Source organism: Hibiscus syriacus, unplaced genomic scaffold (genome assembly GCF_006381635.1).
Source record: "Hibiscus syriacus cultivar Baekdansim isolate YM2019G1 unplaced genomic scaffold, ASM638163v2 tig00113719_pilon, whole genome shotgun sequence".
Classification (NCBI taxonomy): Eukaryota; Viridiplantae; Streptophyta; class Magnoliopsida; order Malvales; family Malvaceae; genus Hibiscus; species Hibiscus syriacus.
This window is the reverse complement of record NW_024063467.1, coordinates 42,928-70,868: the sequence shown is the minus strand read 5'-3', so window position 1 is coordinate 70,868 and position 27,941 is coordinate 42,928. Positions and strand designations below refer to the sequence as shown.

The 27,941-nt window shown below is 36.8% G+C and overlaps 4 protein-coding genes and 2 pseudogenes across 4 annotated transcripts; 2 read left to right on the top strand and 4 right to left on the bottom strand.

Annotated features, from left to right (window-relative positions):
- Positions 1-4,106: 4,106 nt before the first annotated feature.
- LOC120186707 lies at positions 4,107-27,941 on the top strand (annotated as a pseudogene).
- On the bottom strand, positions 6,209-7,996 carry LOC120186702. The gene is made up of 4 exons (XM_039190578.1): positions 7,737-7,996; positions 7,442-7,624; positions 7,305-7,364; positions 6,209-6,590 (listed from the first exon to the last, which is right to left on the bottom strand). The coding sequence occupies exons 1-4, from the start codon at positions 7,950-7,952 to the stop codon at positions 6,303-6,305; spliced, it is 747 nt and encodes a 248-aa protein (XP_039046509.1). The 5' UTR covers positions 7,953-7,996; the 3' UTR covers positions 6,209-6,302.
- On the bottom strand, positions 14,176-18,506 carry LOC120186724 (annotated as a pseudogene).
- Positions 18,510-20,593, top strand: LOC120186701 (guanine nucleotide-binding protein subunit beta-like protein). Its single transcript, XM_039190577.1, has 2 exons — positions 18,510-19,461; positions 20,355-20,593. The coding sequence occupies exons 1-2, from the start codon at positions 18,583-18,585 to the stop codon at positions 20,454-20,456; spliced, it is 981 nt and encodes a 326-aa protein (XP_039046508.1). The 5' UTR covers positions 18,510-18,582; the 3' UTR covers positions 20,457-20,593.
- LOC120186706 (receptor kinase-like protein Xa21) lies at positions 21,342-21,914 on the bottom strand. Its single transcript, XM_039190581.1, has 2 exons — positions 21,866-21,914; positions 21,342-21,790 (listed from the first exon to the last, which is right to left on the bottom strand). Exons 1-2 carry the CDS (start codon positions 21,882-21,884, stop codon positions 21,519-21,521), a joined length of 291 nt encoding a protein of 96 aa, XP_039046512.1. The 5' UTR covers positions 21,885-21,914; the 3' UTR covers positions 21,342-21,518.
- On the bottom strand, positions 22,324-24,244 carry LOC120186723 (putative receptor-like protein kinase At3g47110). Its single transcript, XM_039190602.1, has 4 exons — positions 24,188-24,244; positions 23,538-23,763; positions 22,917-23,453; positions 22,324-22,799 (listed from the first exon to the last, which is right to left on the bottom strand). The coding sequence occupies exons 1-4, from the start codon at positions 24,242-24,244 to the stop codon at positions 22,324-22,326; spliced, it is 1,296 nt and encodes a 431-aa protein (XP_039046533.1).

The window sequence follows — 27,941 nt, the reverse complement described above, 5'->3', positions numbered from 1 at the left end:
ATCATCTTTACCAGACAGTTGGAATGCTACTGTTACAGCAGTCAGCAGTTCGTCGGGAAACAACAAATTAAAATTCGATGATGTTCGGGATCTGGTACTGAGCGAAGAAATTCGACAGAGAGAATCGGGTGAAGCATCAACCTCCTCAGCCTTGCACACGGAGTCTAGAGGGAGAACTTCAGAAAGGAATTCAAATCGTGGCAGATCGAAATCCAGAAGGAGAAAATCAAGAACAGGAAATAAAGATTTCACCTGTTATAATTGCGGCAAGAAGGGTCACTTTAAAAGAGACTGTCGAGCACTGAAGAAAGATACCAGAACACAAGGATCTGCCAACATGACAGAGGAGACAGGTGATGCCATGATTCTAAGCGTCAACAGTCCGATTGAATCATGGATCTTGGATTCATGGGCATCTTTCCACTCCACGTCATGCCAAGAAATCATGGAGAACTATGTCAGTAGTGATTTTGGGAAGGTTCATCTTGCTGATGATGAAACCTTGAAGATCGTCGGAAAAGGAGACATCCGACTAAAGCTGCCAAACCAGACCACCTGGAAGCTGACAGGAGTGAGACATATTCCTGGTCTCAAAAGAAATTTGATTTCTGTAGGACAGCTTGATGGAGAAGGATACAGTACAACCTTTTCAGGCTGTGAATGGAAGATTACCAAAGGAGCACTCGTCATTGCTCGTGGTAAGAAGACTGGTACTCTCTATGTAACCTCAAATTTAGAGAATATCATTGCAGTAGCAGATGCTGATGGAAAATCAAACCTATGGCACCAAAGGCTTGGCCATATGAGCGAGAAAGGAATGAAGATACTTCTGTCAAAAGGGAAATTGTCGGATCTAAAGAATGTAGATGTCGGACTATGCGAGGATTGCATCTTTGGCAAACAAAAGAAAGTCAGTTTTGCAAAGATTGGCAAGACACCCAAGGAAGAAAGGTTAGAATTAGTTCATACTGATGTATGGGGACCATCCCCAGTTCCATCTCTTGCAGGCTCACTATATTATGTCACCTTCATCGATGATTCAACAAGGAAGGTGTGGGTTTATTTTCTGAAGAAGAAATCAGAAGTCTTCGATATCTTCAGAAAATGGAAGGCCATGGTGGAAAATGAGACTGGTTTGAAAGTCAAGCGGTTGAGGTCTGACAATGGAGGAGAGTACAGAGACAGTAGATTCAGAGATTTCTGCACAAACAATGGGATCAAGATGGAGACAACAGTTCCCAAGACACCGCAACATAATGGTGTAGCAGAGCGCATGAACAGAACTCTGAATGAACGTGCCAGAAGTATGAGGATACATGCCGGCTTGCCCAAATTTCTATGGGCTGAAGCAATCAACACTGCAGCTTACTTGATCAACCGTGGGCCCTCAGTTCCTTTGGATGGCAGAATACCAGAGGAAGTTTGGAGCAAGAAAGAAATAAACCTTTCACACTTAAGAGTGTTTGGTTGTATTTCTTATGTACACATAGACTCTGCTGAAAGAAGTAAGCTTGATGCTAAGTCCAACAAATGTGCCTTTGTTGGTTATGGCGGTGATGAGTTCGGTTACCGGTTTTGGGACTATGAAAATCGGAAGATCATCAGAAGCAGAGATGTCATTTTCAATGAGAATGTGATGTACAAAGACAGGTCAATTGTAGAATCAAGTAGTTCAAATACCAAAGCTGAAACAAAGGAATTTGCTGAGTTTGAGGAGATTCCTGGAAATGATGTTCAAATCAATCCTGAAGCAGTTCAAGAAGAACCAAGCACACCAGAACTGAGACGCTCCTCCAGAATTCCTAAACCAACCCAACGGTATTCTCCTTCTTTGCACTACTTGTTGCTAACTGACAATGGTGAACCAGAGTGCTATGATGAATCAATGCAAGTGGAGGATTCAGTCAAGTGGGAGTCTTCCATGAAAGATGAGATGGACTCGCTTATGTCAAATCAGACATGGGAATTAGCTGAATTACCACAAGGCAAGAAAGCGCTCCATAACAAGTGGATTTACAGGATCAAAGAAGAGCACGGTGGGAGCAAACGCTACAAAGCAAGATTGGTAGTCAAAGGTTTTCAGCAAAAAGAAGGTATTGACTACAATGAAATTTTCTCTCCAGTCGTAAAACTGTCTACAATCAGACTGGTGTTGAAAATTGAAGCTGCAGAGAATTTACATCTTGAGCAGTTAGATGTAAAGACAGCTTTTCTTCATGGTGATTTGGAGGAAGAAATCTATATGAGGCAGCCAGAAGGCTTCATAGAGGCAGGCAAGAAAAACCTGGTATGCAGGTTGAAGAAGAGCTTGTATGGTTTAAAACAAGCTCCTAGACAGTGGTACAAGAAGTTCGATAGTTTCATGGGTAGCAGTGGTTTTACCAGATGTCAAGCAGATCATTGTTGCTACATCAAGAGGTTCGACAATAGCTTCATTATTTTATTGTTGTACGTTGATGACATGCTCGTTGCAGGCTCAAACATGCAAGAGATCATAAACTTGAAGCAAAAATTGTCGAAACAATTTGCAATGAAAGATCTGGGCGCTGCAAAGCAGATTCTTGGGATGAGGATCAAGAGAGACACAAAGTCGGGGACTTTGATTTTATCACAGGCTGAGTACATCAACAAAGTACTCTCCAGATTCAACATGCAAGATTCTAAACCAGTAAGTACACCTTTAGGTGTTCATTTTAAACTCTCCAAAGAACAGTCACCAAAGACGGAGGAAGAACGTGCACACATGGTGAAGGTGCCGTATGCCTCAGCAATTGGAAGTCTGATGTATGCCATGGTTTGTACCAGACCAGATATTGCTCAAGCAGTGGGAGCTGTTAGCAGGTACATGAATAATCCGGGCAAGGTACACTGGGAAGCAGTCAAATGGATCCTCAGATATCTACGGGGTACTACAAACAAAGCACTTTGTTTCAAAGGTGGAGATACGATACTGACAGGCTATGTAGATGCTGACTTAGCCGGAAATGTCGACATCAGAAGAAGCACTACAGGGTATGTTTATACTCTAGGAGGAACTGCAGTGAGTTGGGTTTCTCAACTACAGAAGATAGTTGCTCTCTCCACAACCGAAGCAGAATATGTCGCTGTTACGGAAGCCAGCAAGGAGATGGTTTGGCTCCAAAGTTTCTTGGAAGAGTTAGGCAAGAAACAAGAAAACAATGTCTTGTATTGCGACAGTCAAAGTGCTATCCATCTAGCGAAGAATCCGTCTTTTCATTCCAGGACAAAGCATATACAATTGCGATATCATTTTATCCGGTCTCTTCTGGAAGATGGGATTTTGAAACTTGAAAAGATCAGTGGAGCTCAAAAATCCGGCAGACATGTTGACAAAGACGGTGACAACGGACAAACTGAAGTTGTGTTCAGCTTCAGTTGGCATGCTAGAATAAAAGACCAGAAATACTGCTGCATCGATCAAGGTGTGAAGACAGATTAAAATCAGTCTTCAAGTGGGAGATTGTTGAAATTCTAGATGGCTGCCATTCTAGATGGCAGCCGGTTGAATTCAAAAATAGGGGCTGTTGTGTTTTGTTGAATTTGGGCAAGGGTAAATCACACATTTAGTCATTGTACTTTAGGGTATTTTCAAAGATTAGTCCCTAAGTTTCAACTATAAATACCCTAGCTCATTTAGCTTCAAAATCATCCCAAAATCTTCCAGTTCTCTCTCAAGTGTGTTTTGTAAATACTTGTAATTTTTTCTCTTCAGTAAAAGATCTGCAGCAGTCCGGAGACGTAAGCACAATTGGCTGAACTCCGTTATCAATTTTTCGGGTATTATTTTTCCGCTTTTATTTCGTATTCTCACTAATCTGGCTATAGGGAAATTACTTGTTCTCGTTATATTTCCTAACATATAGTTCAATGGTATCTGGTTAGTTTACGCTATAAAATATAATATTAAGTTATTTAATATTGATCTTTACTTAAATATCTAAAATTGGACGTCCCACTTAGTGCCGTCAACGTCGTCGTAGAAAATTTAGAGTCGAAAGTTTAAAAGTCTCGACACGTGTAATAAGCTGCATTAAAGTAGTGTAATAAACATGAATCAATCATCTTACTCGTCAGGGAAAAAAACAATGGAGACGAGAGAAAACGAACAATCCCTCATCAGCTTCAGTTCATCCATGGAGGATGATGAAAATAGAAAAGACAAAGGAGCAAAAAGGGAGGAAATCATCAAGGAAGTGAAGAAACAGCTATGGCTGTCGGCTCTTTAATAGGTGAAAGCTTGTTGCTGTACTGCTTGCAGTTGATCTCCGTTATGTTTGTGGGTCATTTGGGAGCTGTAGCTCTTTCCTCGGCTTCGCTGGCCACTTCTTTCGCGGCCGTATTGGCGTTTAACTTGCTGGTGAGCAGAGACGAATGCAAAATTTTTTGTTAGGAGGACGAACTTACAACGAGTGTTTTTTCTTGTATTGTGACAGATGGGAATGTCGACTGCATTGGAGACCCTATGTGGTCAGTCATACGGGGCGAAGCAGTATCGTATGCTCGGCACGCACACGCAACGAGCCATGGTTGTTCTTTCGCTGATCACCGTGCCGTTAGCTATCGTTTTAGCCAACGCCGATTCGATCCTGGTTGCCCTCGGCCAAGACCCTGACATTTCTCGAGCGGCCGGAGCGTACGCTCGTTACATGATCCCGACCCTGTTTGCTTATGCCATCCTTCAATGCCTTCTTAGATTCCTAAGAACACAGAACAACATATTCCCAATGGTGTTAAGCTCTGGGATCACAACTTTAGTACACATATTCATGTGTTGGATTCTTGTGTTTAGAGTTGGGCTTGGGAACACAGGTGCGGCTCTGGCTGGTTCCATTTCTTACTGGATCAATGTGTTGATGTTGGCGTTTTATATTAATATCTCACCCTCTTGTGCCCAAACTTGGACTAGCTTCTCAAGAGAGTCCTTGCGTGAGATTATGCCCTTCCTTAGACTAGCTGTTCCTTCAGCTGTAATGGTATGGTAAGTCGATATGACAAGGTCCGATATCGAAACATGCAAATGAACTATTAAACCTTTTGTGTTTGTCTCTGCATTGAACAGCTTGGAATCATGGTCATTCCAAATACTTGTGTTCCTGTCGGGTCTTCTTCGGAATCCGGAGTTGGAAACTTCTGTTATTACAATCTGGTCAGTTTTTAGATCCGGATTCGATCAACATATTCTTCGTTTCACCCGAAAAATCTTCAGTTTATGTTCAATGTTCACAGCATTAATACCACTGCAATCATTTTGATGATACCCTTTGGACTGAGTAGTGCTGCGAGGTGAGTTGATAATCGAAACCCATTGTTTACCAGCGTTTTAAATCTTAATGTAAAGCTAAGAAGGCTTTGGTTTGATGACAGTATTAGGTTGTCGAACGAATTAGGAGCTGAAGATCCGAAAGCCGCCCGGTTGGCCGTGCGTGTAGCCCTGGTCCTGGCAGTGGCCCAGGGCATTTTGGTGGGATTGGCACTGATGTTGATGCGCAATGTTTTGGGATACGCTTATAGTAACGATGCACGAATTGTCACATATGTCTCGACCATGATCCCAATTCTTGCAATATCCAATTTGGTAGATGGAGCTCAATGTGTTCTTTCAGGTTTTCTCCTTCGAACTTAGATATATCACTAATCTGTTGGATCGAGTAATGAGAAACTCGAAGCCCCGTTTAGGGGTTCAACCCGGCTCAACTTCGGGTTGTGACATCTCTGTGAACATTTTAGGCATTGCAAGAGGATGTGGTTGGCAAAAGATTGGTGCATACGTCAACCTTGGATCTTATTACATTGTTGGCATCCCTTTGTCTATTGTATTAGCTTTTGTCTTCCACCTTGGCACCAAGGTAACATTATGTCTTCATTTGACTCGATCGACGCGATAGTTTGAGAATGTATGGTGTAATTAATCCGCTTTATCATGCATTTTTATAGGGGCTTTGGCTTGGTATCACGGCTGCACTCTTTACTCAAATGTTGTTTCTTTTGATCATCACAGTTCGGACTAACTGGGAACAAGAGGTGAAAACCCATCAGTTCTCTCATTGCTGCAATTTCATCACCGTAGCTTAGCTTTTCAGCACAATTTACAAGCTTCATTTGTCGATTTTTCCAGGCTGAAAAAGCTATGCAAAGGGTTTTCTGAGTCCGAACACTTGTAGAGGCTGACGATGCTGTAGCTTGAGACTAGGGGTTAAACTTTGTTGTGTATTACAGTTTAAGAACAAAGTGTGGAATGCATATTTTGCATAGTATGAATACAGAATTTCAAAGAAGTATATTCAAGTAGTGACATGAGTGCACCTGCACCAAAATGCGGTTCCTCCGCTTCTGCCTCGAGCGACCGCGATTTCCTCGTCTACATAAAACCAGATAAAGAAGGGATCCTTGACGGTTGGTTCTCTATCGTCTTCCTGGCCAAGACTGATCTCTAAAGGGTTAAAAGGTCCGATCTTAATCCGGATTCGTTCGAAAATGAAGGACAGAATTCTGTTCTTCCATGAAAATCTTCCTTCAAAGGTTAAGAAACCAATTGGTCCAAGAAATACTCCATTCTCGATCCTTCTTGCCTAACAGTTTCAAGCCAGGATCCATTAGTGTCTAAAATCAACAAACAGCAAAGGAACATGAAAACAGCCGCAGAAAAGATTTTTAGTGGCTCTGCAACAGTTAATCAAGATCAAATCTTTACTCAGACTTTAGACCATATCGAATATCACAATCTGAAGCATGAATGACCATTAGACATGGTCGAATATAGCATGATTTTCGGCTAAACGGACGAACCATGATCCTACAGACACAGACACAGAGAACCTATAGTTGTATACTAAACCTTAAGCAAGAATTCAGCCAACAGCACACCTTCAATCATTATTGCTCAGTTAATCAAAATCAAATCTTTAATCAGATTTTCGACCATATCAGAGTATCGCAATCTGAAGCATGAATGACAATTAGACACGGTCGAAGATAGCATGATTTTCGGCTGAACGGACTATGCATGATCCTACAGACACACACACACAAAGAACCTATAGTTGCAAACTGAACTTCAAGCAAGAACTCAGAAAACAACACACCATCAATCATTATTGCTAAGCATTACAAGAGTAATTATGCAAACTGAAGCGTAGGCGAACGCCATCGCCTTCGATCATTGTTATCGTTGTTCAGTGAAACCGATTCCACGTTTCATAAATATCGAATCCTAAGCCACACAATTCAAGCAGCCAGAATTTCTTGTAATATTGAGAAAAAAGGGAAGGGATTTAAGAACTTACAGCAGCATCGAACCTCTGAACCGCCGTAAGAGGGAAGTACCGGCCGCCTTTCAATTGTTTCTGCCACCCAATTCAATCGCATATCACCCAACAAGAACAAAACCATACAAAAACGAAGATAGGAATCAAACGAAAACCTGAGCAGTGAAAATGAGCATCCAAGTTCTACCAGGAGATTCTGGTCCACCCAGAGTTTCAAGGAACCCAGAAGGATCAATCTTGGCCTTCTCAATAACAGAGAAAGCCGATAAAATTTCCTTAGCTGGGACTTTCCTACTTTTTGCTGCATTTTTCAATACTTTAACGCAATCCTCAACTTCCTATCATATTATAAACAATACCCAGAACGCAAAAAACGACGAGTTATGATAACCAATTGCATATTTCATGATTATCATCCTCGAGCAGTTGAATTAAACGAAAAAATCATACTTGGTTCGGCTGCTGCTCTTTAATGAGCATTGAGTTCTTGTCTTTCTCGTCGAGGGCGGCTCGGGTTCTTGCTTTGAAGGAATTGGCATGCTTGAGTGGCAGTAAGGAGGGTTTAAAAGAGACCGATTGTGAGGAAGATGCACTAAGGAATGCATAGCTGCTTAAAGGGGAAAGGGAAAGGGAAAGGGATGATAATGCTGCAGCCTGAGTGCCCATTTTGAGAGGTGATTGCTTCTTCCTGGTTCTTCCTTTTGGAAATTAGAGGCTACCATTTATTCCCCTTGTTTTTTTTTCTTTTCAGATTTTCCCACGTAATCCAGTGATGCTATGGTTTCATAAAGGCCAAATTCTGTATAAGGTGTTAATATCATGCATTGTTTTCGGATTTAGTCCTAAGATTAACTTATTTCATAATTTTCAGTCCTCAAATTGTATATTCTATTTCATTTTAGTATCTACCCTTTTAGTATTAGATTATCATTTCAGACAAGATATTGGTTGGAACAAGACCAGGTATTGGTAGGAACTGAACATCTGCAAGTTCTGACATGGATAACCAAACAACATAACATATGTAATGGTGTCATCTTCTTCTCGATTTCGTCATCCATGAGGAAGAAAACATCAACATGTACATAAGCTCGGACTATTCATGGAAGTCAAATAAAAAATATTCCTTTAGATCAATTGATAGTACGATTGTATATCTAAATTATATAAAAAAATTAAAAATTTAAAAATTATGTTTTCTTATATCTTATTTGGAGGAAAATGATTTCGATCAGTGTTGAAAAAATAACTGAAACGGAGGAGGTGAAAAATTATTCGATGAAATGAGGTGAAATCAGAGGCGGCTTTAAGGGGAGTACCCTAAGCTACTGTTTAGGGCCCTTATTTTTTAATTTTATTATTAAGGGGCCTTGAAGTTTTAAATTTTATAAAATAGTCTTTATTTTTTAGTTTCCGCTCAAGATTTAGAACTAAGGATCCCTAACTTTATTTAATTTTATAAAATAATCCCTACATTCTACTTTTATAACTAAGGGGCCATAATTTTTTTTTATGGTTCATTAATATGATATTAAATTAGTTTTTTCAAAATAATATAATATATTTTCATTCTATAGGTTTTTTTTTTAGTTTTCGATCGAGGTTTATAATTAGGAGCCCTAATTTTTAAATTTTATAAAATAGTCTATACTTTCTACCTTTATAATCGAGGGTTTATGATTTAAACATTTTTCCATGATATATTAATGTAATATTAAATTAATTGTTCAAAATAATAAAATATATTTTCATTATATATGACCTATTTTTTAGTTTTCGCTCAATACCCCGAAAATGTTCGATATGGCTCTGGGTGAAATCTATAGTGCTATCAGAAGATGATCAGAGCAGCCTACGTCTTCAAACTTTTTATTCATGAAAGTTCAAAGATGAAAACCTTGAAGACGTTGTATACCCCAACCGTCTTCCGATAACACTATGACTTTCTTATGAGGAAATAAAAAAAACAAAAAAACTAAGGGCAACACATCGAGGAAGTTTTTTTCATACCTTATATGAAGTGATTATAAAGTAATATATGTATAAAAATAATTTTCAATCATTTTAAAAATAACGCTAATTTTTTCTAACATAAGTGGTGGTGCTCGAACCTGAAACTTCAAAAGATAATAATGTCTCCTTAATCACTGAGATTGTTAACTCATAGAAAATGACACTAATTAGTTAGCGATTAATTAATTGATAATGGATCATAATTGGAATCCAATTCAAAGTATTATTAGTGGTCCTAATGCCTCGATTTTAGGCATGTAAACGAACCGAACGCACACGAACGGATGTATGTTAATGTTCGTTCATTTAATAAATAAATGAACATAAACAAACACGAACATAAATGAACAAAAAAAATTGTTCATGTTCGTTCATTAAGGAATATAGCGTGTTCATGTTCGTTCATTTAAATGATAAACGAAACATAAACGAACACAAAAAGCAAACGCATTCGAACACAACAAATGAATGTAAAAAAAGTAAACAACAAGAATAACAAGTTAAAATTCATTAATATAACCTGAAACTTTAGAGTTAATTTGTTCGAATACGACAAAAATATACATAAATCATAAATAAGCTATATGAACATAATAAAGTCTTAAAGTTAATTTGTTCAACAAAACAATCTTATTGAAATACAAACAACTTCAATAATCTTCGTAACATATTCAACTTGCTCTTTGTTCGAACATAAATGAACAAACATATAATTGAACGTTCACGAACATAAATGAACGAATGAGCCCTTTGTTTATGTTCGTTCATTTAATTAAACGAACGCAAAATCTTGCTCATGTTCGTTCATTTAATAAATAAACGAATATAAACAAACTTCCACCATACAATTCATAAACGGTTTGCTGAATATTTAATTTATTTACAGGCCTACCCGATTTAGTAAATAAAAATGGTTATGGACGGAACCCAAGTAGAAAACTGTTCAACTTCATTTGTAAATACAAAGTAAATTAACATTTAATGCATTCTCAATTAATTAAATATTTAAAATTTATAATTACTCTTCTTGATAATATTATATGTTCGTTTAATTCTATCCATAACAGATTTGGGTAGAATTAGTTAAAAGAAAGGATAAACTACACAATTAGCACCTAAACTATAGTTTTAACTCGTTCTAATACCTAAATTTTTAATTTTTTTAAAACCATACCTAATATTTCCTTAATTTAGGTGCTAAATTTATGACTCGTTCTAGCACCCATTAAATCGCATTATTCAATATTTCCTTAATCCACGCTGCATTTCCCCCTTAATTTATACTTTTTTGACATATTTTCCCCTTAATTTACGAATATATTTGTTATGAAATGCTTAATTAGTGCACGGTAATCATGGTAAAATTGTCTTGTTAACGGTAAAAGAATAGGGGCACATTAGCTGTAAAGCAGTAATTAATAGTAAATCTCGTAATTTACCATGCCCTTATCAAAACATGGAATCTTTTGAGCCGCTTCCCGAGAAAAAGGTAAATTGTACCAATGGCCATTAATATTTCGCTAACTTTATTTTCACCACTAAAGTTTGAAACGATATATAATGGCCACTAATATTGTGTATCACAAAACGATCCCTTTATCGTTAACTGTCGTTATATCGAATATATAATATGTTAACAAAAAGGTTTATCTAATTTAACTCTTAAAATATTATTAAAATATCAATTAAATTCTTCAACAATAATATCACATTCCGATGATTTATATTTTCTATCAATCTCTATTTTTAATAAAGGATCTAATTCGTATTTTAATAATTGTTTAACAATCAAATTAGATATTAACGAAATAATAATTATTTTATAATAAATCGATAACGTTAATAATTATAGCATAATTTTTTAAAGGATAAATTACTTATATAGTACTTAAAGTATAAATTTTGGTATGTTTTATTACATAATTTTTAATGCTTCAAAACCATACATGTTTAGTTTTCATTTCATTCTACTAACTTGTCATTAAAACTTAACTTATTTAGTACTTTAACTATAAATTTTGGCCCGTTTTTGTACCTAAACATTTATTTTTTTTAAATTTAATGTTAAATTTTGAACAAGATACTAAATTGAAACAAAAAATAGAATTTTTAATGGTGGGTTGCTAAAATGAAACAAAAACTAAATTTAGTTAAAAATTAAAAGTTTAGATACTAAAACGGATCAAAATTAATAGTTTATATACTAAATTCATAATTTACTCTTTTTAAAATTTCAGTGTTAACTATACAGCTAAACAGTTGCCTGCCGACCTACCATAATTATTTATTTGATCAAAACCCTAATGCACTCTTATTATATATATATAACCCTTCCCATCAACCTGTCTTCACACTGCTAAGGCTGTCCTGGTAAGGGAAAAATAGAAAGGGGGTTTCTGGGTTCAATATTATGTCTTTTTACTGCTCACTTAGGGTTGAAGATGAAGTGTTATTCACCCATTGGTCTGCTCTTTTGACTGGGAATTTCTTGTTTCAGAAGTAGGGTTTGAGAAGAGAATGTGTAGCTGAGTCAAACTCAGACTCGAACTCAATCACAGACTCGTCCTTCTTATATGTCCTTTGGGTCCCTTTTCTAGGTTTGAAGTTGGGTTGGGGGTGGAGCTCCTTGAAGTCCAATAGAGGGTCTTGCGAGGGTATATAGAGCTGCTAAGCTATGGACCCCAAAGCCCTATCTTATCTCCACTTGGGAAGATAGGGTCTTCGGCTTCCATATCTCAGGAGCTTCATTACCATATATGTCAGATCCTTGTTTGGATTGAAGGGAGCTCTACACTTCTCTTTTCTTCTTCCATGCACTCAAGCAAACCCTCTTCATTACATGTCTCAACAACATCCTTGATGTTGTATGGCTGTTTTTCTTTTCTCGTTGATTTTATGTTTTTAGTGAACCATGACCTAACCTCGAACAGATCTGAGTTACTGTTGTGAATGCAGATTTTTGCAGGAACCAGACATGAATGGCTCAATGATCTGTCTAGATTTCCTGTCATGTTTATCTGTAAAACAACTTGTGGTTTCTGGTTAATCTGCTTTTTGTAATAGAATTGGCGATGTGCGCAGGATAAAAACAATAGGCGTACGGGTGCTAAATAAAGAGACGTAAATGATAATGTGCGCAGCGTAGGCGTAGTGAGGGTATGTGGACCACAGCTGCTTGTGACGAGCGGTCGCATCAACGTCGCTGTTGTTTTATCAAAGAAAAGTCTTTATTCAACAGCTACCACTCATTCACCTCTAGATTTTTTCCCAAAAAAATCTCTGTACTGACAACATAAAATTTTAATTTCATTGATACAATAAAATTATATTTTATGAATTTTAAATATAAATTTTGAAATCAATTAGAAAAATATAAAAAATAAATTAGAAGATCTAAGCACATCATGCAAGTGATTGATGTAGCACAGTAGCTTTGAATAGGAATGCCTTGTGCTAAGATTTTGTTTCAGTGATTTCTAAATTCGAACAACCCGTATGTGTTTTCTGGTCCGCCTTTAATGTTGTAACAAAAGTTTACTGCCAAAAGAAATTTTTGACTGGGATCAAATAATTTTGGATAAATTACATATTTAGTACATAAATGAAATAAAAATTAAAATTTTAATATTAGGTATTAAAATAAAATAAAATAAAAATAAAAATTTTAGGTATGATTTTATGTAATATTGAAAATTTTGATATTAAAATGGATTAAATTCTATAGTTTAGATATTAAATGTGTAATTTATTAAAAAAATGTTGGCTTTTGGTTAGGAAAGACAAAATGTTTATTACTGGATTAATTCTGGTGTCCGTTACCATCTTTATCTCTGATTTGCATTAAGGTTTTATTATTTTATTATTTTATTATTTTATTATGCCGAAATGATATTTATTTTAAAAATATATATATTTATATATATTTTAAGGGGGAATTATATTGGCAGATATTGTTAGTGTATAATAAGGTTAGGGTTAGGTACAAAAAGACTTGGGGGTTAGGAAGGAATAATTACTATTAGATGGCTCCTCCTCGGCAATTGTGTCATCCTTTGTCAATTTGTTTCAATTTTGAAAATAATTATTGAATTAAACCAATATTAAATGTATTTTTCCTTGGTCAAAATGGTCGTTATATCTTTGTTTTTTTAGTTAACTGCATCATATGTCCTAAACTATAACTTTTATTTTAAATTGTTATTTAAACTTTTGAAAATTTTAATTTCATCCTTAAATCATGACTCTTATTTCAAAACTTTTGAACATTTTGATTCCATCCTTAAACTATGACCCTCTTTATATTTAGTCCATAAACTTTTGAATATTCCAATTTCATCCAAATATGTAATTAATTTCAACCACAATTTACCTTTTTTTTCCAAACAATAATATAAATTTGCTTAACGATTTTATTAGCAAGGGCTGTTAATAGTTTATATGTATAGTTTGGGATGAAATCGTTCAAAAAGTTTGAGGATCAATTTAGAATGAATGTCGTAGTTTGGGGATGAAATTAAAATATTTAAAAGTTTAAAGATAAGTTTAGAATGATAATCATAGTTTTGGATGAAACTAGTACATATAAAAGTTTATTGATTAATTTAAAATGAGAATCATACTTTGAAGACATGATATAATTAACTCTTGTTTTGATAAATCTGAATTGAGTAACAATATTTGTTTAAAGATAATTCTAAATCTCTTGACATTAAACGCTTACGCCTCTAACATTTATGATACTTACACAATTGACATTCATGATGCTCAAATCCGAGTCCTCAATGAATAACAAAGCTACTTGGTTTATGCTCTTGTGAATTAACAAAGATTATGTAAATTACCTTAATTTAAAACGAAAGACTGCCAAAAGGAGAACTTTTCTTAATCCATAGAATGGATTCAAATTCATTGATGTAAAATTCAATTGTTTGGCACACAAGAAACAACTGCTTGTGTACACAATCGACCCCCGTCCCCTTGTAGTGCTTGCCAAGAATAGAACTGTGGAGTTGAACGACTGGTATGAAACAACTGTGTAGTACATCCATAGTTCTTTTGTTGTCCGATAAAAAAACACAGAAAAAAACATGTCATTCGAGATCAACATCGGATGATTGCACCTGGAGGGGGCTTGATGGAGAGTCCTTGTCCCACTTTCCTCCTCTTTCTACCCCTTTTCGGTTTCTGAGGGTCGTTGTATGGATCGGCTTTCTCTGTTTTCTTGCCAGTTTCGCAATCACTGAAGTCTAGGTCAGCATTTTCCTCCGACTCAGCCACCTGTTTTCTACCCCATTATTGACTTTTTACTAGGAGGTGGAGGTTTTTTCCACTTCCAGCGACTATCCTCTTCCTAATTGAATTAAGAATTACATAAACATACGGGACGATGAACCAGATTGTAGGCAATATCAAAGAATTACACATTTGTCATCAGATCTATTTAGCAGATGAAAATAAAGAAATCCTAGTAGAACTGCATCACTTACATCAAAGTCCCATGATGGGTTTTCCTCTCTGTTATGTCAGTTGCCTTCTTCAGCTCAGGAATAGATGGTAAGGGCCTAGGTAGATCTCCATGTTCATCGCTACATTAATGTTTTAAGAAAGCTTAGTATAGCTAAAGAAGAGAGAAGGGCAGGAGCACATTTATAAGCATATCAAAGGCAGAAACCTAGTCCATGGGGCTGGCTCATTGTCACATCTCACAAACAGATATCGGCAAGCTTTAAACCCCTAATGAAATAATATCCTATCAGCAAATTAAACTATAAAAGATCAAAGTGCCAGGCAACTTTAATGTGTCTTATAGAGATATGATACCTGTTTTCCAGCCTTTCTCCAACATTTTTCAATTCTGTAGACTCCATCATATCTCACCCCTTTTATCTCTGGGGCATAAGAAGATCGTTTTTCTTTGTGAGACCTACATATCAAGAGAAACAAAAGCTTTTACATTGTAAAATAGCTTCATCAGTTTAGGCCTCTATGACAAGACAGTAAAATGGAATGACTTGGCAGTCGACACAACAAGGAAAAAGAAAACATAGCATCATTAACCTTAAAATAGAAATGTTAACATATTATTGAAGCTCTTACTGCCCTTTGCACATGCATGGACAACAAATTACACAAACAAAGAGTTCAATTTCATGTAACGGCTAATGAAACTTGCCTTACAACACGGACAGGATAACCCATTTTGCAGCTTACTCGCAAAGCCTCATTCATGTTCACAAAATTTTGATCAAATGACTGTTTCTTGTTTGTCCGCTTATTTCCACTGAGATCCCTACCTCCACTGTCACCAAAACACACAGCAACAAACAATTGTCAAATTCTCACATGAATATATGTCAATGGATAAACTTCTTGAATATCAGCATGATAAGTATGCAGCAAAAGCATATCCTTAACCTCTTCTTAGGCCCAAAAAGTAGAAATTACAAATGCATAGCTTGCTCATCCATGAAACACGAAGTCACGAACCAAGTTTATCTACCTTACTTTCTATTGTTGTAGTTGTCAGTTTCATGGTGAACTGCAATATTAAAGATGACAATCAAACATGGACTGCCGGGGAAGACAAACGAAATTTACTTGTAAGCCTCCTAGCAAAATCCCCTCAAGGGTTGAATTTTGAAAATTAACCTCCTATTTCAACTAGCAGTCAATAGCAGTGTTGCACCTGCTACTTCACGGTAGCGGGCATATGCAGCCACTAAACCATCAAATAGCGGTGCAAAAAAAAACATCACACCAAAAGCAGTGCATAACGACCATAAATATAGCAGCAATGGTGGATCACTAGTCCCTATTATCACCGATTTCCAAAAAATTATTAAATAGTTTTTTATGATTATAATTACAATTACTATGTTTTACAATAGGTTCTGTGAATTAGAAGAATTTACGATTATGATGCCCGCAATGACCATAATAGCATCCGTTATATCGGTGATTGCAATAAATGTGATGTGACCACAAAGCCAGCTTAAATCAGCAAGATCAGAGTAATTTTGATAACCTATAACTGGCATCAAATAAAGTTTTATATGGTAAGTGGTAACAAAGCATCACAATCAACTCAAATAAACTGTCATCAATGCACTTTCGTTTTATAAGCATGTGAAATGAAAATGATGAGATATCATGATACTAATATGTGTAGCCCTTTGCAACTAACCTTCCTGTGTAAAGAAACCACTCCCCATGATCCTCGTCATCCTCATACCCTCCTGAGAGAGCCACGGATTGAGCACCGTATTGTGACTAACCAGCAATACCTGAGATATGTGGAAGGTGAGCACCCCATTGCTGGCATTCAAATCTGTCTTCCCAACATTCACCAACAAGCACACCCTGATTTCTAGCAGGATCGTTTTCAGCTGTGATTGGTCCAAAATGATCAGGTGGTACAGTCACAAATATCTTCCCACTAGCAGCATTAGCTTTCCCAGCTTTCTGTGCACTCTCTGTAGTGAAAGCCTTGTCAGGTCGATCTTGGTTATGTACAAAATGGTAAACCTTTAGAGGCCCCACAGCAGCATTTGATTTCGATAGCTTTGCCATTCTGATAACAGAAACAAGCGTCGAATTAATACGGGGCTGACTTGCCATTTTAGGGGGAATTGTCGAGCGGCATTTCGCACAAGTACACTTCCCTTGGCCTATCCATTTCTGGAAGCATTTAAGGCAGAAATTGTGGCCACAAGGTGTCTGAAGCAACATGAATTAGACAGATATCATCATTTGACATGCACAAACAGGCGACTATTTCATCCTTAAAGGAATGATCTAACTGCCTAGCCCATCAAAGGTAAAGTAAAACACTTTGCAACTTTGAAGATGAAACAAAATCATCTGAATTCAGTAGATATTTAGATATCATCCTTGAAGGATATAAAACCCACTAAAATGATTTAAGCTGCGTATATGAAATGCGACTAGATGCCCTTTTAAAGCTGCAGACTCAAAATAGTAGCATCCTATGCTAGCATCGCTTATTATTGCAAACTAGATGGCCTTTTAAAGGTGCGTATAAAAGATTTAAGCTCAGAAGTAATTAATTTTCACCAATGAAACGATTTGAACAGAAAAATAGATAATATTAAACTAAAAATATAAGATTCTACACAGTTAATTAGCTTGAAATTGCTCGAGAGTACCATTGGGGGGAACAAGAGAAGAAAAAACGAACCGTAACAGGCCTTTCAGGTAGCTGCATGCAAAACGAACAGTTTAAGCTTCCATCAAGAACATAGAAAAATGATCTCTCCTCCCCTTCCCCTTTCCCTTTCTTCTCTTTAGCATCATCTTCTTCTTCAACTCTCCCACTCACCAGCTCCTGCCTCTTCCTCGCCTTCTCCTTCTCCGTCAACAATCCATCCTCACACTTCTTGGGTATGATCAAAAGTTCAAATCAATATCATAAGAGAAAGATAATCTCGAAAAACATTAACAAATAAATTATTTGATTATAATTAACAATTAATATTTTAGATTTTGTTTGAATTTTTTTTAATTCTCGTTGATTTAATATTGGAACTCATATTTTTTACATTTGTGATGTTTTGATAACGACAATAAGGAATAATAACAAACCTCTAACCACACGTACGATCGAGTCGAATAAAAAATTTTAAATTATTCAAATTGATGAGTTCTATTTTATAACTAAGAGTTAATTTCAATTTGTTTTAAGTTGAGTAAATTAAATTTTCGAGTTTCTATTTAATTTTAATGTAAATATTTACAATAGTGTGATATTATTTGATTTTAATTTAAATGATATTTTATAATCACATACAATACATATATATATTTTTTTTATATGTAATTTACATATACTATATAAAATCGAGGGACTTAATTCAAAATTCGAATCAAAGTTAAAAATTAATATACTAATTATTAAAAAATTCAAGTTATTAGTTGTACCTTACAACATGAATTAAACTTAAAAAAATTTCAAATCAAATTTATAAAATTATAACTAAAAATTAATTAAAATTAAATAAAAATTAATTTTTTAAGTCGAATCGAATTTCATTCATCTTTATCACAGATGTCACATGGTTCAATACATGTCCGAAAGTTACATCGACCGGGTTGGTTCAACTTTTTAACTAAGTTCCACTCCCAACAAGCGAAGCGAAACCCTAATTCGTATATACAGCCTTACTATATATACTTATTATACCCACTCATTTTCGTTTCCCAAGCTTTTACCTTTATCCTTTCAGATTCTTCGAGACCCTAAGTTCCCGCCGCCTCGCCAACGACAATGGCTTCCGAGGGATTGGTTCTCCGCGGCACCATGCGAGCGCACACCGACATGGTCACCGCCATCGCCACCCCCATCGACAACTCCGACATGATAGTCACTTCCTCCCGCGACAAATCCATCATCCTCTGGCACTTGACCAAAGACGAAAATACCTTCGGTGTCGCTCGCCGCCGTCTCACCGGCCATTCTCATTTCGTTCAAGACGTTGTCCTCTCCTCCGATTCCCAGTTCGCTCTCTCCGGTTCATGGGACGGTGAGCTTCGTCTCTGGGACTTGAACGCCGGAACCTCCACTCGTCGCTTCGTCGGCCATACCAAAGATGTGCTTTCCGTTGCCTTTTCGATTGACAACCGTCAGATTGTTTCGGCTTCCCGTGATCGAAGCATCAAGCTTTGGAACACACTCGGGGAGTGCAAATACACTATCCAAGATGGTGATGGTCATACCGATTGGGTTAGCTGTGTTCGTTTCAGCCCGAATACGCTCCAGCCCACCATTGTTTCAGCTTCATGGGATAAGACTGTGAAAGTTTGGAATTTGACCAATTGCAAGATTCGAAACACATTGGCCGGACACAACGGTTATGTGAACACCGTGGCTGTTTCACCTGATGGGTCTTTGTGTGCTAGTGGAGGAAAAGACGGAGTGGTTCTGCTTTGGGATTTGGCTGAAGGAAAGAAGCTTTACAGTCTCGAAGCTGGATCGATCATTCACTCACTTTGCTTTAGTCCAAACAGGTACTGGCTTTGCGCTGCTACTGAGCAGAGTATCAAGATCTGGGATCTGGAGAGTAAGAGCATTTTGGAGGACTTGAAGGTTGATCTCAAGGCCGAGGCGGAGAAATCTGATGTCACCGATAATGCAAACAAGAAGAAGGTAAAATCACTGCTCTTTCAAAGTCTTATAATATGTTTAATTCATTGTAAAGTCATTTTTTATGCATTTTCCATTGTTTGATATCAATCCATTGTTTTTTAAGTTCAATGTCATAGATTGTATGGAACTTTACGTGCTGCGTAGCTTTACCATGATTCTTTATAGTTTCAATGGAATCCTAAGAATCTGATTGGATTAGTGTCAAACGATTTAATATTAGGTTGACACCGGTCCAGTCCTGAGTTTGATCCCTAAAAAAAATTGGATTGACTTTTGATCTATGATGATGGAGATTTCTTGTTATTCATCTGTATATGCTGAGCATATAGAGTTTAGCTGCTCGTTGACTACTATTTACAATAACTCTATCCAGACAAGCATTTTAATTACAATCAATCTATCCAGAGAAGCATTTTAATTTTAATTACCCTTCATCGTTGATTGTTTATTTTCCCTTTTAGAAATCATCTACATTTTCCCAAAAATTTATTTACTTCTGCACATATTGTAATTTTTGTGGATGTTATTTAACAATTAGTCATATTCATGTTTCATATTAAAGCTGCATTTGTAAACGTCATCATGCTTCTTGTTTAGTTTAAAGCTTTGAATTTTGTCATTACGATAACCCAGAGGAGAATTCCTACTCTGAAATCTGCTCTATTTTTCTCCCCTCAAGTCATAAAGTTAAAAGCTTTACATAAAGCAAGTTTATATAGCTCTGGATTGGTTTATTTCCTGTTCTATTTCTTGTTTTGACTCTGCTTTTTTAGTTGCTCTCAATTCAGTAATTGGTATCGTCACTCATCAGGGTTGATGAAATTATATTTTATCGCATTGCAAACAAAAGAATACAAACAATTAAAAATTTCAATTTTGTATGGAATTTGCAGGTGATATACTGCACAAGCTTGAACTGGAGTGCCGATGGAAGCACCTTGTTTAGTGGTTATACAGATGGTGTAATCAGAGTCTGGGGAATCGGTCGATACTAGACTGCATGCGTACATTTCTTGCTTTGAGTGAGTAATCACAATATTTAAGAACTTTCTAGTGATACTTTAGTAGACTGTCCTAGCATTTTCAGACCTTTTTCAGATTTTGTTTAAAATCATGGATCTTTGAGTACTTATTTTATTTGGATATTACGAGGCACTATGCTCCGTTTTTGTTTAAAATATTTTACTATGCCCCGTTTTTAGTAAGATTTGGTTTGGTTTCATCGATGAATTGGGATGGGGCAAATGAAGCATAAAATTTCAAAAGAAAAGCTAAAATCAATGAGATTGAAAACAAAATCATGGCCCAAGCCATCAGACCCCACAACCGAAAGCAACTACAGAAATTGAAGGCTCAATAGTCGTATCTTAATTTTTTCAAAACCTTCCTAATTCCTATCACTGTTCCATGTTGTGTCTATTGGTGAGAAGACAGTTATGTTCATCCCCTCGGGCCAACACTTTCGACTTTGTTTTCGTAATTATGATTGTGAAAGCAGCTTTATCTGATCCTGATTGATATGCTCTTATGCATGAGAAGATATCGGCTCTTGATGATAATCGTACAATAGATATAGATTTACCTCTAGGAAAGAAGGCTGTTGAATGTAACTGAGTATTCTGTCAAAACGAATCCGGATAAACTGTCTGCATAATTCTTTCATAGCCATAAACCTGTTAGAGCTAGTGTGACAGGCTACTTTGCTGAGGGATTTATCCGTAGTGCTTGATCATAGGAGAGTTTGTCAAGATAGAGAAATTTCATTTCAAATTTTACCATAATAGAGAGACTAAAACCATATTTAGCCCTTTTAGTTAATCTAATTTAAGAAAACGCCGACTATGGAAATGCTTAGCAGCATTGCATACTACATATCATATTTCTAACATTTTATTTTTGGTACAAATTTCTAATGTAATCTTTGATGCACCGAAACTTGCAACGCTCTTCCCCTTTGATCTCCAAGAAGCATATTTCTAGTCTTCTGAAGTTCTCTCAGCACATCTTTAATGTTCATTCGTTAACTCGGTGAATCATCCGAGCAAGACACTCCTATGCTAAGAACCGTGTCCAAGCCTTTTCACGATGTTGCTGATGCCTCTGCTGCCTTGCCCATTTTGATTGAAGGCTGCTTCATCTTCAAAATTGAGCCTAGTATCAAAGGTCTCCACCACATGATCAGGAATGGCGGTCTTTACATACTCACGTAGGCTCAACACTCCTGTAAACATGCAGTCGTTGGGTCTTTTGCCTATAAACAACTCCAATAAAACGACGCCATAGCTGTACACATCGCCGTGTGTGGATATTTTCTTTCCCATTCCATATTCTGTAATCATTAAGATGAATATCATTAGGTCAAATACAAAAATGCACCTACTTTGCTAATGTGCAATGGAATTACCCGGAGGAATATATCCCATTGTTCCTCTTATTCCCGTTGAACTGCGTTGCTCGGTTGTCTCCGTAAGAAACCTTGTTAGGCCAAAATCACTAATGCGGGCTGTAAGGTCAGCATCAAGAAGAATATTGCTCTACTTTAGATCACAATGGACGACCGGCCTGTCAAATTGGGAATAAGATAATCTAATGCAGAACCTACATCAATGGAAATATTGAGCCCCTGAATTAGATTTAAACTTCGTGAATTGTATACTTCCATTGAACTTGGATGTAACCAAGTTTCTAACCTCCCAATCTACATGAGCTCGAACACCAAGGCTTTGAAGTCATTTACTTGAAAATCAATGCTTGTGCAAGAAGTAATGACCTTGACGAGGTTCCAATGCCCAAGCTTCCTAAGGGCTTCACATTCAGCCTTGAAAGTCCGGTCGGCACCCCTCTGTTGAAGATTAAGTACTCTCACAGCAACTGTTGTTTGATCGTCAAACTTTGAATCCCTTTATAAACTGAACCATATCTTCCCTTACCAATCAAGTTGGCTAAAGAGAAATTGTCAGTGGCATTGAGGAGCTCGGCGAAGGAAAGTTTAAGATTTTTCTTCTCTGATGGGCTGGCAATTCCCTCTTTCTTTTTTGAAAAGCTGACCCGTCGTTTGATTGTGAAAAGACATATCAAGAACAAAACAAGAAAAACGACAATGCAGGTCACAATTATCGCTCTACGTGGGAAGTTTTTCCTTTTCTTTGCAATTTCTGTCTGACAAGTAGGCAATCGAAGTGGCTTAATCCCTCCGCATAACTCGCTGTTTCCAATGACTGAGAACGCACTGATGTTGTCGAACACTCCTGTCGTAGGCACTTTGCCTTGGAAGCTATTAAAAGACAGGTTGAGATTAATGAAAAAAGGAAGTTCACCCAGAAACTCGGGTATTTGGCCTGACAAATTATTGTGGGAAACATCAAAATCTTGCAAGCTTCTTAATTTTCAGAACAAAGAAGGAATAGTTCCTTCAAAAGAGTTCCTCTGCAGGTAAAGTGATTCGAGCATCACACAGTTTTCAAATGAGCTTGGAATTTCCCCATGAAGTTTTTTGCTTGATACATCCAAAATGTTGAGATTTTTGCAGTTTCCAACCTCTGCTGGTAAAGTTCCCGTTAAACTATTTAAAGCAAAGGAAAGGATTCTTGAGAAGGAACAGAGGCTGATAGCTTCCTTTGGTATTGTGCCGTTCAGACAATTCTGCGAATGATCCAATCCTTCCAAGCGAATGCAGTTACCTAAAGATGCAGGTATGCCTCCTTCTAGCAAATTATAAGATACTCTTAGAATAGTTAGTTGGGTCATATTTCCCAAAGAATGAGGAATTTCCCCTGTGATTCTATTTGTGTAAGCATAGAAATATTTCAACTTGGAAAATTTTCCAATAGAAACAGGGATACAGCCTGTGAGCATGTTTTCATCTAAATCAAGGAACTCCAAGCCTACAAGGTTTCCTATCTCTTTTGGTATGGCACCTGATATGGAGTTGGCTCCAATCTGTAATTGGTTGAGATTTGCAGAGAGATTTCCAATTGAATCAGGCAAAACACCTGTGAGGTTGTTTTCGGCCAACCATAATTTACTAAGATTGGTTCAATTAGTCAATGAAGTGAGAAAACTTTAATCATTGGAACTCTCAAGGAAGTTGCCACCTAAGTTGATGTTTTCTAGATTTTGAAGGCTTCCCAAATTCTTTGGTATTGGTCCTGACAAAGAATTCAAACCCGTATCAAGTGTCTGGAGCCCTGAGGAATTGACTATTGAGGTCAGAATTGGTCCTGAAAACTTGTTTACCCCAAGATAAAGGCCCTCAAGATTAGGAAGGGTCAAGCCTATGTAAGGAGGGATCTGGCCTTGTAGCTGGTTATCAGTTAAAGCAAAGACATAAAATGGATGAGATGTTATATAGTTTTTTAGGTTGAGATGGATTGATGGGCACAAAGAGTGGAGAAATTTCTATGATAATAAAAGAACCTATCTTTAATTTTGTTGGCGTTGTAGATTTTAATAAGAATATATCATTAAAGGAATTGTTGTTGTTCCTAAGATACCAGATAGATGCACACGAGTCTCCGGCGAGGTAGAAGGACTAAAATAAATGCTTGATTTAACATATTTTACCTTTTGTTCGGATGAAGCTTCCTAGACATTCAATACCCCTCGAAGATGGAGAACCTCGCTCTCGGAATTGCACAAGAACAAAAGGTTGGCTTCCGCATAAAAAGGAGATGTGTGACATGAATATAACAATCCTGCTGCTCAGACTTAAGAAAGGAAGACAAACCTTGCGTGCACAACGCAAAGAAGAAAGGAGATAATGGGTCGCATTGCCGAAGGCCATGTAAGCTGAAAACAATATGATAGAGTGATTCGAATGCCATATAAAATTTAGGTCATAATGAGGGAAACTCAATTCAGATCAAATCCAAGCTTCAACAGCATAGCATTCAAGAATTGTATTTGAAATTCTCCCATACGAGAAAGACTAAAGCCATATTTAACACTTTTATTTTTGGTACAACTTTCTAATGTCCCCTTTGATGCACTGAAGCTTGCAACGCTCTTCTCCTTTGATCTCCGAGAAGACCATTTCTAGCCTTCTGGAGTTCTCTCAGCACATCTCTGATGTTCATTCGTTCACTCGGTGAATCATTCGAACAAGAAACGCCTATGCTAAGCACCGAGCCCAAGCATCTCACAGTGTTGTCGATGCTTCTTCTTTGGCCATTTTGAATGAAGGCTGCTTCATCTTTAAAATTGAGCCTTGCATCAATTATCTCCACCACATGATCAGGCATGACCGTCTTTACATTCTCACGTAGGCTCAACTCTTCCGTAAACAAACTGTCGGTGGGTCTTTTGCCAGTAAACAACTCCATTAAAAATGATGCCATAGCTGTACATGTCGCCTAATAGAATACAATCATATGACTAATGTTTTAATTCGATGATAATGATTGTAATTCATGTTCCTAAAAAAGATGGGTACAACTGAAAATGTAATATATACTATAATTTATTTATTTTTCTCAGCAAATTTAATTTTTTTCATTTAAGCAAAACAATGATAAATCCCAAATTGTAAGCCTCGTTAGAAACCTCCATAATCCTAAGTGGAGGAAAAAAGTACAACATAATCCGGAAGCAAACCATACAACTTCAACCAAATCACCACAAATGAAACGGATTACAACACAACTCTAACCCAACAACAGCAATAGCCCCTTTAAGCTTCCAAAACAACCTTAAAACTTACTATAACCACCAAGCTTTGAATCAATCAAAACTTTTTAAGAATCAAAATGCAACTATCATATTGTGCAAACCAAACGATCGATCACTTCAAAGCTAATCCACTACCTCCAAGGCCAATGGTGGCCCAAACAACAACCCTCGCACATCAGGATCATTCCATTGAGTGAGTATGCAGTAGATAATAAGAACACCATGCCACTACTGCTCATGGTTGACACGCTTCAAAGATGAAGCACTATCACACTCCACTAAAAAAAGATCACATTCCACCAAAGAAAGATCCAAACTAGGATTAAATTCACCCAACCATGACCATGAGAAATCATGGACTAAAACCAGTAACACACAAGAATTGCAAAAACGATTTCTCCATGGATCACTATGCAGAACCAGAATAGTCTGAGCTTTGACCCCCCCACACTATAACTTTAATCCATAGAAAAGTTAAAAAGTCATACGCCACCTAAACAAAGCTCGAGCTTATCATTCCACCACCCCACTAACCAAAATCATTATGAAATCAAAGACATCCCACGAACTCATAGCTTCAACAACAGAACAATCAATTCACTGCAAATCCTAAACACATTAAAAACCAAAGCTAACACCCTGCTCAACATATTCCTAAGCACTCAAAGCTCCTCCCAGAAAAGACTTAAGACCGCAAATATAAATTTCGCAAGCACTCCTTCTATGTTTCTTGAATGAAGGTCACATCTACTCTAATCAAGATTATAAATTTCTCAAAGCTGAAAATTTAACAATGGAACCCATACCTCAAATATTCAAGCCTGAATTCTCTGTTGAGAAAATCGGGTTATTTCCCACACGAACGTAGTTTCAAAATTGACCTAGAATGTCAAGATCAAAACCACCAAAGGTTGCACAGTGGATAAACCTGTCAAACTATTGAATATTGAAACACAATGGAAAAAACCGAATAAAAATAATAAATGAGAGAACACACCAAATTTACGAGGTTCAACGAGAATATCGTCTACTCCTCGAACACCACACCAGATGATAACTTCACTATCAACAAAATATTACAACAAATGGAATTCTTTAGAATTCCCAAAGTGAGAGAATAAAGAAAACAAATGAAAGAGATAACTTGTTTTGGGATGATTTCTAATGGAAATACTTAGGCCTATTTATAGTTGAGCTTTAAGGACTAAACTTATAAATAACATAATATTTTAGGGATCAAATAAGAAATTCCCATGTTCAAAGTTTGACCACCTACCAAAGAATTTTCCAATGTGTACAAGTTAGCGACAAAATATAAAATTCCATGTTCAAAGTTTGGCCACCAACCAAGATGAAATTTCAAACTTGCCAACTTAATTTCAAGCCAAATCTAACAAATCTCCACCTTGGCTTGAAATTACCAAGCCTACTCAACTTCTTCAACTCCCCAAATTTTTAGTGCCTCTAATTGCGCTCACAAGCGCCACACACCCAAAGGTGTTCATACTTTTAGGATGTTAATCAAGTTCAAACAATGATTGAACTTGATTACTGTTACAACCTTGGTCATCATATCTGCAAGATTTTCTGATGCCGTAATTTTCTGGAGTAGAATCTTTCCTTCTTCAAAGATCTCCCGCACAAAGTGATACCTCACATCGATATGCTTAGTCCTTGAATGATAGACTTGATTTTTCGCTAAGTGAATAGCGCTCTGACTGTCACAATAGAGACTAATGTGACTTTGAACAACTCCCAAGTCTTCCATCAGCATGTTAAGCCAAATTGCTTCCTTTACAACCTTTGAAACTGCCATGTATTCTGCCTCTGTAGTAGACAAGGCCACCGTAGATTGCAATGTAGACTTCCAACTTACTGGGGTTTTAGCAAGAGTATACAAATACCCATTAGTTGATCGACGCTTATCCAAATCACCAGCATAATCGAAATCAACATATCCAACCACACACTAACCAAGTGCTTCATCATGTTCAAAAACTAAACCACCATCCACGGTTTGTTGGAGATACCGTAGAATCCATTTTACAACTTGCCAATGTCCTTCTCCAAGATCATGCATGTACCTGCTCACAATTCCAACTGCTTGTGAAATGTCAGGACACGTACACACCATTGCATACATCAAGCTCTCAACTATATTAGCATATGGAACTTTTGCCATATACTCTCGTTCTTTGTTAGTTTTAGGAGATAATTGAGAACTAAGTTCAAATGAGAAGTCAGTGGGATACTTACATGTTTGGTATTTTCATTCATGCCAAAACATTGTAATACCTTTCTCAGATACTGTTTCTGTGTTAAACAAAGCTTCTCTCTCTGTCTATCTCTTCTTATCTCCATACCAAGAATCTTCTTGGCCTCACCTAGATCTTTCATCTCAAACTCTTGATTCAACTGAGCCTTTAATTTGTCTATCTCCTTTTGACTCTTCGAAGCGATTAACATATCGTCAACGTACAAGATAAGATAAATGAAAGATTCATCTTTGAGCTTTTGCAAATAGACACAATAATCATATTTGCTTCTAGTGTACTTTTGCCTCCTCATAAAGCTATCAAATCAATTGTACCATTGTCTCGGAGATTACTTCAATCCATATAGCGATTTGTTCAGCTTACAAACCCATTTCTCACAACCACCATTTTTGTATCCTTCTGGATGAGTCATATAGATCTCCTCTTATAAATCACCGTGCAAGAAAATCGTCTTTACATCAAGTTAAGCTAGCTCCAAATTCAACTGTGCTACCAAGGCCAACAATATTCTAATGGAGGAATGCTTCACAACAGGGG

Coding starts and splice junctions, on each gene's coding strand:
- LOC120186702 (XM_039190578.1), bottom strand. CDS start 7,952: ATGGGCACTCAGGCTGCAGCATTATCATCCCTTTCCCTTTCCCTTTCC. Junction 7,365..7,441: donor TGCTCATTTTCACTGCTCAG/GTTTTCGTTTGA, acceptor ATTGGGTGGCAG/AAACAATTGAAAGGCGGCCG. Junction 6,591..7,304: donor TTCAGAGGTTCGATGCTGCT/GTAAGTTCTTAA, acceptor TGAAACTGTTAG/GCAAGAAGGATCGAGAATGG.
- LOC120186701 (XM_039190577.1), top strand. CDS start 18,583: ATGGCTTCCGAGGGATTGGTTCTCCGCGGCACCATGCGAGCGCACACC. Junction 19,462..20,354: donor ATAATGCAAACAAGAAGAAG/GTAAAATCACTG, acceptor TGGAATTTGCAG/GTGATATACTGCACAAGCTT.
- LOC120186723 (XM_039190602.1), bottom strand. CDS start 24,244: ATGGCCTTCGGCAATGCGACCCATTATCTCCTTTCTTCTTTGCGTTGT. Junction 23,454..23,537: donor AGGTGGCAACTTCCTTGAGA/GTTCCAATGATT, acceptor ACAACCTCACAG/GTGTTTTGCCTGATTCAATT. Junction 22,800..22,916: donor TCCAAGCTCATTTGAAAACT/GTGTGATGCTCG, acceptor ATAATTTGTCAG/GCCAAATACCCGAGTTTCTG.